Below are 12,432 nucleotides of genomic sequence, written 5' to 3'. Positions count from 1 at the left end.
TAGAACCCCCCCTCCCTCTCCCCCATTTGCAATGTTTCAATACGACATATTACGACTTGTCCATGTTTCTGTAGAAATGATAATTTCTGGAGGTGACCCAAAATATATATTTTAAAAAACCAGCACTTGTCGATCAGATTAGATTGAGGTTATTTCTAAAATTTCGCTTGGGAGATTGGAGAGAGTCGTTCTCAACTGTTACTGATATCACACCCTGATTTAACGAGAGTCGGTCACTATAGAATGCCAACGACCGCCACGAGAAAAATTAAATCATTTACAGCTTTGAAATTGTTTCTCAGTCAATTTTAAATGTTAATTTGTGCGATAACTTATTAATTGAAATTCTTTTAAACACTTCGTATAATTTTTTATAGAATATAAACTAAAAGGCGGAGATGAAAATAATATATTGTAATGGTTGCCATGGTAATATTGATCTGTCCATTGACCTGTCACTCCCTATTGTAAAAGACATCGCCAAAAAATGAGGATTGTATTTACACGAAAGCCAACCCATATATTCCCCAAGCGCGTCCGTTGACTCCGTTATGTACGATGAAATAATAACAAATTTGTGCTGGTTATAAATTCGAACCCTATTTGTGTCTATGTTTTTCTCTGTACATGCAATAAGCCGCACTTAAAAGTGTGCATACCCTACACATTTTAAAAATGCAATACGGCTGTACTATGGGCTAAATATTACTGTACAAAACCCGTAACACGGAAATATGTAGGGAATATGTCCATACTGTATACATTAGCAAAGTCACACTTATTTGATTTTCATTTACTGAAGGTCACACATTTCTATTACAGTATATACCCGCTGTCCTTGTGGCTAAAAAAGTGTTACTAAAAATAGAATTATGTGTGCCACATAGTTTTTTAGCCGGAATCTAAAATGGTTTTGATTGTTTGTTTCCAGGATTGTTAATAATATTTTAAAAGCTTTAGCACGAATGCATGCATGCTTGATTTGGGAATTCAACGACGGAAGACTCAGAGAAGCGAAGGCAATATGGCAGGATGTTTTAAAAATAGGCTACGAGAGCTCATTATTATTGCAAATTCGGTTCGTGTATGCTCCTATCGCTAAATGTAACATCAATCATGTTATTGTATGCCTGACTAAAAATAGAACGTCTAGTCTAGGTCATGATTGGTTAGCATGTGTCACGTGGTACATTGCAATGGCGATCTCAATGTTGAGCTGGGCTTATTTTTAGCTATCATGGCGGTGAGCTCAGAAAAGTCATCGCTTTAGCGGCGTTCTTGAAGGAATTTTCACATTACTTCAGCATATCAGGTAGGCGTTATACATATTTATGATATATTACCACATAACAAGAGATCTGGAAAGAAACAAGCCGACAGTTAAGCGTAAAAACAGTGATTGTTGCGAGATACAGTCGTCTGATTTCTAAAACCAGCTCAACTGTACCTGTGTGTTTCTCGAGAAAAGGATCCGAGACAAAATTTCTACAAGGGCCTTGCCGAGGATAGCTGAGATTTTCTCTCTCTGTACTTCGGCCCTTTTTAGAGAATATATGCCACTGTTCGTTGGCATAGTTGGTGTCTTAAGTTTACGTCGTTATGGACTGTTATAAGTGTACGGGAGCTGTCAGCTCGGTAGTAGGATTTGTTGCGTTTGTTATGGCACGTACGAACAGTGAAAAATACACACACGGGCACACACACACACCAAGATTAGGACACACGTTTTTAGACCCACGAGAAGAGGGGCCGGTTATAACACCAAGGCGTCCCACAGTCACGATTTCACCCCCGTCAACGTAACAGTCTGTGAAGTGTATCGACATACAAAACAATTGATTTTTGTTGTGTTGAACGTCAACTTGAGTTGTGCTAATTTTGACGACTTTAGATTTGCAGTTCTCAATTTCCTGTCGTCTGACAAGTAAACGTTCTCATGTTAAACCCACAAAGCAGCCTTCAGTGAGTAATTCCGTATTCAGTAAACTTGACGCAATTTTGTTATGTGCAACAATCACAGACAGGTTGCAATGGTACTCTTTATTTAGACTTGTTGTGCAGTTGAACTTGGGGGAGTTGTTACAAATTGCATAACATTACACAAGCTCTTTTCATAATTTGTTGTTATGCCCCACAATCCAGAAGGAATGTGGTTACTGAAAAAGTGAAAAACCATCCGTTTGATAAGAATTATGAGTTATTCCTATACCACAGTTGAGTTGTCTCTCTCATTTTTTTGTCTTTTGTTTCTTTTTCCAGATAATACGTAGAATTTTGTAATACAACTTGTGTTACAACAAAGAGGGAATTTTGGCTAGGGAAGGTTTGCTTTTCTAAACAGAGGAGATACTTATTTTTGCAAGAAACTATCCCAGCACACCAGATAGAGAGACAAGTGACCATAGAAGTTTGGTTGGATAGGCAACACTCCTACAATGACTTCCCACCCCCAAGGTAATGTCAGTGAGATAGTGTCTGAATGTGTGTCAGTGTCTGTGATAATTTGAAGTGTTTTCCTTGTATTTATTACAAAAATAAATTATGTGCATTTTTTGTATATCAACCTGCTGCCTAACACTGTTGAACAATTTGTTGAAACATAAGAAAATCTGGTGAAATATTATACATGTTTCTTTCCCTACTTCTACGTTCCATAGGGTGTAAACATCCCATCAAGGATTACCAGCACACAGTCCTTATCCTGGTACTGTACCCTCCCTGTAGATCATTCTGGTTGTGTCCTTTTTAGATCTAACCATTATTGTTAAAACACATGTCCCATACTTAAAAAAAAATATATATTTTTTTGTTAAAATATTTGTCGTAAACTTATAGCAACAATGATACAAGACAATTGGACAAATGAAATAAAAATATGATGGTAGTATGAAAATAGCATAACTCCGCAGGTAGGATAAATGTTGATGGGGAAGGAGTGTACATTTTTATGTCATATTCAACCGAGTAATTAAATTGCCAAAGTGACACCACGTGATAAAAATTTAATTCCATTTTCATCTAAGCTGATCAGAATTTATTATCTAACTAATTACATGATTACAACAGTCTAAAAAAAGAAAGAAACTCTCCATGATTGCCACTAAAATTAGAACGGAGATACATGTATTCACATGATTGTGAGATACTATATTGAGACACCAGAAGTTTTAATACTTGAATCGTAAATTGGAATTAATAGTGTTTTCTCAGACGTACATTTGCATAAAATTTGAATAACAAAAGTAGGCTATGTTATGCAAATTCAGTGTTATGGAATATTATTGGACAGGCTACTCTGAATACATTTGTTGTGATACTCTTGACTGGGTAGCTAGGTCTGTCTACAAATGTAGGCATTGACAAAGGAAGACCTGTCTGTGAAGTAGTCAGGTACTATTTTTTTTTGTTTATTTATTAAGGTGTTATTTTATGTGCCGTCTCTGTATACTTTTCTACTGTGTTTGTGTGTTTTTAATGTAAATCATAAATTGTATGTGTGCAAATCGATTATTTTGGAGAGATATTTTCCTTCCGTTTGAAGAGAATATAGGGAGGTCTTTTATGGACATTTTGAGGGTTGTGAGTAACCGTGTGTGTGAATGGGGGAAAGGTGTGGGATGGGGTATAGTATACTTTAATAGTCAACCAAGAAAAAAACCCCCAAAACAGTGGAATATTTTAGTGTGTTCAGTGTATGGATTGTATTTGGTGGTACATGTATAGTCACACAAGTGTATTTGAGAGCTTGAAACTTTTGAATGAAAGATTGTAATAACTAAACTATATACCTACACAGTAGATCATAACTTATAGTTGATTGATTCTGACTGTAAGGGGAACAGAGGTAAAGCATATGACGGAACCCCTTTGACATGTGAGTGCAAGTGTGGCATACTTGGGGTACTTGTGTGAGTGCTTGCAGGGTTCTCTCTGCGCCTGTACTTTCACGGGCATAGCAAGTGCAAGCATGAGTGCAAATACCCCTGAGTACCCACTTTGGAACTCACATGGCATGGGGTTCTGTACATGTATGTTTGGCGGAAACAGCAAATTTCCATAAAACTGATTCACACAATTTTGTGTGCAGCAAATGAGCACATCCTCATTTGCATATCATTTGCATGCTGCTTGCAAGTATGCAATCATGTTTTTGGTATTACACTGCAGTGAAAATACCACTAGGGAACTATTGCTACCATCCAAAGTCTGGGAAAATATATGTCACTTCGTTTTACAATTAGGAGGTATGAATCATGCGAAAAAGGCTGTAGATTGAAATTAACAGGTATATGTTGCTGTAGACTGTCAAAATATGTGACAGAGGGGTTTGAATTTCCTGGAATTACACTTGGTGTCCTAGTCTTCAGTACAATTTACCATGATGCATTTTGTCTTAACTGAAACCAGAAGTCACATAAAATTTGAATACTATTGGTATTTTCCCAGACTCAGGTAGTAGCCATAAAGTGAGAGAAACCCCAGTAGCAAGAATCTGGGTAACTGGGACTGCATTTTGACCAGTCCTGTATTTGTATCATATGATCTATCTAAGACAATAGTTATGAAAATGGCAAATCTAGCATGGAAGAATCTTGCTGTATGCTTGGGCAAGGAAGTCTTGGAAGTAAACTTGGGAGACTTACATCTCTTGAAACAATATCATCAACTTTGTTTGGGATAGCTCCTGATTAGCTCCTAACTTTTGTTTGTTTCCCAGAATGCCTTGCCCCCAGTTTACATCAGGGCACTTCTATGCCAGATTAGCTAATTGATGTAACTCTTTTTTGTGGGTGAAAATGACTTTTGTAGGTCCTTTACAGCCTATAAAATGTAGCTAAGATAAAAAAATAAGTTTTGACTTTGTTCCCCGTACATGACTGAGCGTACTTATTGGAATTACAAATGTATAAGAGACGTATCGCAGTGTCTTGAGCACCTCTCGACTTGCACTGTGTCATACCGGTAATAGCAGTGGTTTCTCCAGAATGTACAATATTTACATATCATTCGCATAATAAATGAACATATTGTCATATTAATTTACATTATTTGCCAGAAATTATCATGTGGAACCTAATATAACAAAAAATCCAGGGGGGGGGGGGAGGAGGAGGAAGAGGAAGTTTTGTAGTGTAGCGAAGTAACTGTTAGACAAATTGGTAAAAAAGATAGCCAAAAGAATGCAGTCACTCATTGCAATTACTATTTACATGTGGAAAATAGAGTAATAAGCCATGATATTTGTAAAGTAAGCCTATATGAGATGAATTGATATTGACTCAAATGACTTACTTTACAGTTACATGTACTATGGTCATCATGAGACTGTGCCAGATTTGTGACCTGTTTCTGCCAGCACAAGACTAGGATGACTTATTTACTCTTTCAATATTTCGAGTACACAAAGTTGACAAGTTATTTTTGTCTGACTTGTTGTTTGCTCAGTGATTTGCCAAATAGTGAAAAGTTACACTGCCCCCATTGTGCATGTGGCTAGTTATTAAGGATTGCACACACTGTGATTGTTCAAATTTGCGATACCCTGGGAGTATCGTACTTTTTTATCATGGTGTATATATTCATCTGAGAAAAAAACCCAGCAACTGAATTTTCAAAATTTAATAGCGAAGTAATATAAAGGTAGTATTACATAAAATCCAACTATATTTGACTTGAAGTCAAGGCGTAATAATTGTAGGTATTAGTTTTATTGCTTCTAGGAATGATTTTATAATATTACTACTATATTTTAAACCCACGATCCGGGAAATTAAATTGCTTAGCATCGATAAAAAAATTTTGTTACGAGTTTATCCGGATGAAAATGTTCCACTTGCGCTATTATTAGCTTGAAATATACATCCAGTGCATATGTCCCTTTGTACTCCACTTCTGTACTGTGCGAGTAATTTCACTTGTGGGGGTAATTGGCAATCAAGCTAAATGTCAAAGGCTCCCAGGTCTATACAGTGAGACATTTCGTGTGCTAAATATAGCCACTAGTAATACATGTAGTCGCAGAGTTGTGTAGCATAAACAACATCGTTTTCAAATCAAGTGCTAAAATAGTTTATAATCATTTTTTGCAATCTCGTTTTGAGACGTAAATGTCTTAAAATAGAGTGGGTTTTTATAAATAGCCAAATTTAGGCGGTAATGCAAATACAAAAGTTCACATCGTTTTATCTATTTCCAGTACATGACAATAAGTGAAGTAAATTTCCATTGATTGAGTTGGTATGCTACTCAAAAACTAATTTTGAAATAAATGAAGTATTTATTTGGTAAATATTTCAATGATAAAATCTACCGAATGAAGCTGATGTTGGTGTGAATATTGTGACGTATGCGAATGTAGTCTAGATGAAAAAAAGCAGCAAAACAGTATCGATTTCACCATTTTGACTTGTTTTCAACAAAAATATCTCAAATGTCTCATGTGAATGCATATTGTAAATTGAGTTGTAGTCATTGGTTCTCCTTTTAAGTGTGTTGTTCAGATGCTAACCTATTTTTAGAAGCAGTTTCCTCCTGGCGGTCACGAATGATGCATATCTTAACCAATCAAGATTGAGTTGCGAACCTTCAGGTGATATTATCATGTCATGTTACCCCGTAGTTTATTTCGCCGTAAACCATCTATTTGTCACGGTTTTTCATCTAATTTCTCACACTATTTTTATCATACTTTTTTTTTAATTGTAACTAAGGAACGGATTCACATCATTGAATTTATTTCATTTTATATACATTATCATGTTCATCCCCGGTCTTGACTCAGTGTCTGGTTGTCAAGATTTTAATATGTTCTTTAACTCATTCTCATAAATATAAGGTGATGTACATGTAATGTCATTGTTTGTCTTCAACATCAAACCTTACAAATTTAGTTCTCCATTGAATGAAAACAGTGTACACAGATTTTCAAGATTGAATAGTGGTATTGCTAAGATTTTAGAACCTGGGTAATATAGTGTGAAAAATTGGCATAATTTGCATAGATTGATATAATTATGATTTATATTTGTAAAGGGGTTTCTGATTTGTGGTTGAAAATAACACAACTTATAATGATATTTTCATCTTGTTCTAAATATTTTGAAAACGGTATTAAAACTTTTAAGTGTTTAGTAAGTGATGGGGAAAAAACTGGTGAAAAGGTCATATCCGTTTATTTATTATCCAATTTCAAATATAACTTTACGTATGTATGTATGTATGTATGTATGTATGTATGTATGTATGTATGTATGTATGTATGTATGTATGTATGTATGTGTGCATGTTACATGTATGTGTGCATGTTACATGTATGTATGTATGTATATATGTATGTATGTATGTATGTACGTACGTACGTACGTACATATGTATGTATGTATGTACATATGTATGTATGTATGTATGTATGTATGTATGTATGTATGTATGTATGTATGTATATGTGTGTGTATGTATGTGTGTATGTATGTATGTATGTATGTATGTATGTATGTATGTATGTTATGTATGTATGTATGTGTGTGTAGATGTGTGTATGTATGTATGTGTGTATGTATGTGTAGATGTGTGTATGTATGTGTGTATGTATGTATGTATGTATGTATGTATGTATGTGTGTGTGTGTATGTGTGTATGTGTGTATTCTAATTACCATCTAGTTATACTTGACAATACAGATCATGTAGTAGTACCTAGTACAAATGTACATTTATAGTCCATTTCTTAATTGTTTCTGTTTCATATTCTAGTGAACTGAAATTATTTCTGTTTCATATTCTATTGAACTGAAATGTGTGTAGTCATTACTAGTCACTATAGGATCTCAGCTATAGGTGAACAATTTGCCGACATAGTCTTTAGGTGCACCCAGAAATTTATCATTAACATTCAATGGAGATTAGAATTGTAGAAAACGTTAATGTTACCACTATATGATATCAGTATAACAATGTTATGATACTGTAAACCTGGAAATGTTCGCGTAAGATTTATTTACGCTAATTTCGCTACAAAACAAAAACGCGAAAATAAGTAGTAGCGAAAATATATATTTCTGCATAATGCAATGTACCAGTATGGTTATTAGTGAAAATTAATCTTTGTGAACTACATGAAGACTGTAAAATCGCAAAATTTTCTAGTCGTGAAAATATGCAGGTTTACAGTAGTATGAAGCAGTGTCTCACTTCAAAACACATATCAACTTGGGTATGATCACACAATGTCACACAAGTAAAATAAATAAAGGAACAAATTAGGACAAAACCCCCTCCCCTAAGCAAACACTAACAAGTACGATATCGACACGTTTGTGTATTACTTAAACCATGATGGAAATTGTAGTGGTCACACCACTATGATTGATGTAAAAAACATGGTGATAAACACTTTACAATAGTACAGGAAACCCAGCACAGTATATCACATTAGAAGTAAATTGTAATCAACTTATAAACATCTCAGTATTAAAATTTAATAAAATACAGAACCTGTTATCACTGAAGGCGTGAAAGTTTCAAAAATTTGGTTAGAAGTGTGAAAATGAAGTTCAGCAATCGCATTGATGCGAGACCCCCTCCACCCGAATGAAGTTCGTGTATTGCGCATGTGTGACATTGTGTGATCATCCCATATAATATATATATATATATAAATTTATATAAGTAGTGTTTGGGCATGTATTTTTCGAGAAAAATTGATGTCTTAGGTGGGACTGTAATATATGCAGAATGTTTTTAGCAATTCTAGTATTTGTACACATACTGGTATTATTTAGGAAAAAAATCAGACACAATTAGTTTGCTGTTGTCAAGTTAGCTTACATGCCATGCCATGGCATGACACTCACAGATGGTATGTGTCCCACGCAGTGTGACCTCAAGCAAGGTCAAGATAATGACACTGACAGACAACATATGTCCCTACCTGTAAGAGGAGTGACCTCAAACATGGTCAAGTTAGCCACTGTGCCATGACACTGACAGACAACATATGTACATAAGGGGAGTGACCTCAAACAAGGTCAAGTTAGCCACTACATTGTGTATGCCATGACACTGACAGACAACATATGTCCCTACATGTACGGGGGGGGGGGGGGGGGGGTGGGGGGTGGTGTGGTGTGATCTATAAGATGGCACATGTAGCATGGGAGATTGACCTCAAAGTCAATTTGAAGAATACAACTGTCTGCTAAATATGACACCACTGTTCTCAAATTATAAGGTCAAGATCTGTTGAAAACTCAAGGGGTATATGAACTTTGATCTGTGTATATCTTTAGGAGGTATTATTAAGTTCACTGGTGAACCTTTCAACATATGAACTTGCCTTGTAGATGTGTAGGAGTGGGCAGACAATGTAAATGTTAACTAGTGTCTATGGTTCAGTTTAGCTTTTAAGATACACAATGTATGCTTTATGATGGGCTGTTGCACTAACACTGTATCAGTATATGATAACAACTGTAAAGGTTAATGCCTGCGGCAGTGCTTATATGTTAAAATCAGGTTGACACCAGGGTAATAAATCAGAAAGCGATAGTTTAGCTATACTGTATACATGTGTATCTATTCTTAACTTCCAGGGGGTATGTTAACTTTGTGTGGACATACATGTACACACATTAAAATATGATCTTGACATTGTATCTGTACTCTGGCAGCCATAAGTTACAGAATGTGTGTGTTAACAGTGTCTTGGTGTACATCATATACATTTAGTGTATTTAGTTAAAAATAATCTTTGCAATGGCACAGCTGAGTTGATACTGCTAAAATATTCATAAAACCAGATGTAAACTGAATGTCTTCCGTAAGGGCAAAGTTTTGAGATTGTCGTTCCTGCAGACAATTGTTGGAATACAACAGAACATATGTAATAAGTTATTTTTTCTCATTGATTGCTATTTGCTCATTGCTGTTAGTGATCTCCTGGCCAACCACAACATGTACTGTGACATTTGTTGAGAATTTAAAAAGAAAAATAATTTATTAAAACTAAAAGCTACATCAATAATATTTTCAGGACAAGTGCGCTTTGGTATCGCAAATGCATGTATCAAATTATATTGAATTTGAAGTGTGCATTCTTGAGATATAGCCTAATCACCGAAAACCATTAATTATGTAAATTTCTCGTTAATATTTTTGGGATGTTTACCGAAACCTTATCAGTTCTTGTCACTACCCTACAGAGCACATGCAATAAATTTCATTTGAATTGAGCCAGTCGTGTTTTAGAAAATGGTGATAAAGTCGCACCACTTTAGACGACATTTCCTGATGAGAAACTATTTTTTTCTTTTTTGTGGCCAATAGAAAATATGCCGATAACTTATTAAAACTAAAAGCTACATTAGTAATATTTTTAGGACAGGTGCGCTTTGGTATCGCAAATGTGTGTACCAAGTTATAATGAATTTGAAACGTGCATTCTTGAGATATAGCCTAATTACCGAAAATCATTAATTACGTAAATTGCTCATTAATGTTCACAGGATTTTTACCAAAACCTAATCAAGTCTTGCCATTACCATACGGAATACGTCTTCAAAATTTTGTTTGAATTGAGCAATCCGTTATGGAAAAAACGATGACACAGACAGACACACAGACACACAGACTTCCACCCATAAAAATATTTATTCCTTACGGAAGAAATGACAGTTTGAAAACTGACCTAGTATAATTTCAGTGTTAAAAAAACATGTCTTTGATGGTATTCAAAATCATCGTTTGGCAACGTTAGCAAAGTTGATGGTTTGTTAGGGGTTGCCTCAACCATAGACCCTACAACATTCTACTTCGCATACAAAATTATGTTATCAAATCGTTTATGTGTTATACAATGTAGCAAGTAATCTCCCCACTATAGAGAAAGCACAGTGCTCACATCATCCTTGCCACACATGCCGTCATGTGTGACAAGTTTCTGCCGTTCTTCAAAAGTGTTCTACTATCCTTGAGCTGTAGTAATCTAGGAATGATGATATAATATAATACTTTTCACATGAAGAGAAAATGGCTGATCCCAACGTCTATGTGTATGTCTGTGTTAAATGTAAACATTGTCAGAGTAAATGCATGTTTTCTATGTTGAAGACATGCATATATCATATCCAATACATGGTGGACCGTGATCATTATGCAAACCACTATGCAAATTACCGTGTTATTGATATTTAGATTATTATGCAACCATTCAGAGTCTTTGCAATCTCTCCTGGAGAGAACACTGTATGCATAAATACCTGTTTTGAGGTCTGTTAATATCGATAGCTAAAGATGGTTTTAAGTATATTTAAGTAAGAAGTAAACTATATAATAGTAATCACCATGACCAAAATATACAAACTCAGCTGGTACCCTTTAAATTTAACCTTTCGCCATCTTGTCACCAATTACATGTACTACAGTACAGTGATTAACAGTACGTTTGCTGGAGGTCTATTTGTTATAATTTACTGTATATTGAAAATACAAACCAATATTAGCATGCGTAGGTAAAAGATGCCCTCAAGCAGTGCATATTGTAGCGTCCAAATTGATGTATACAAATGACATCGAATATATATTAGGACATTTCTACTCATAATGGATGTATGTTTATGATATAAAGTTAAGGCATGAAGTATTTCATGCATGTCAGATAATTACAACGATATTAAATGCATAAAATTGTGCGTGTTGAAAGAGTAAACTGTATGAGTATGTAAGGCAAGTGAAATTGACAAGGTCACCTGCCATCAGGAAAGAAGGAGTCACATTTCAAGTATTCTGGGAGATAGATACATGTATTGTTTCTCGGAACTTGTTTGAATTAGTTCTGGCCATACAGCATAGCGCCCTCACACTGCACATTTAGGCCAGTCTGTATACACACTTCAGTGTTCAGTACGTGGTTCTCAGCTTCTATTTTATGACATATCTTTAGATGTGTGCGAGAAATGTCATACAAAAAATAATTTTAAAAAGAATGCAACTATTTGGCTTTACAGCCTGAAGAAAAGATACATAACATGTGGATGTCTGTATTTACCATGATGATATAATAATAATAATATTTATTTCTTATAGAGCGCATTACATTAAAACAATCTCAATGCGCTGAACAAAAGTCTAGAATTATTTTAAAATGTACATATACACAAGTATAAACATGATATGAAACAGGATAAAAATACAAAGACACGGAATGACAATTAAAAGGCTGAAATGTAAAAAAAAGTTAAAAGTTAATAATAATGAGATCTAAAAAGATGACATCTCAAGGCAGATTTAAAACTGTTCAAAGTATGAGAAGAACGAAAAAATATATATATATATATTTCACATTTGCTACAACATATCAGTAGATTCTATGTTAGGAGATTGCTATCGAATCTGACATGGCTGAGTAACAAAAATAATATGTTTATGTAAGGAAAGG

General features: G+C 34.8%; 1 protein-coding gene across 1 annotated transcript in view; it reads left to right on the top strand.

Moving 5' to 3' along the window:
* The first annotated feature begins 1,199 nt into the window (after nucleotides 1-1,199).
* LOC144434600 (histone deacetylase 4-like) overlaps nucleotides 1,200-12,432 on the top strand; it is a 99,262-nt gene continuing 88,029 nt past the window's right edge. The window contains exons 1-2 of the mRNA XM_078123072.1: nucleotides 1,200-1,312; nucleotides 2,260-2,454. Coding sequence (XP_077979198.1) covers nucleotides 2,436-2,454 — 19 coding nt within the window. The 5' untranslated portion in view covers nucleotides 1,200-1,312; nucleotides 2,260-2,435. The remainder of the gene's footprint in view (nucleotides 1,313-2,259; nucleotides 2,455-12,432) is intronic.

Source organism: Glandiceps talaboti, chromosome 4 (genome assembly GCF_964340395.1).
Source record: "Glandiceps talaboti chromosome 4, keGlaTala1.1, whole genome shotgun sequence".
NCBI classification, from domain to species: Eukaryota; Metazoa; Hemichordata; class Enteropneusta; family Spengelidae; genus Glandiceps; species Glandiceps talaboti.
This window is presented reverse-complemented; position numbering and strand designations above follow the sequence as displayed.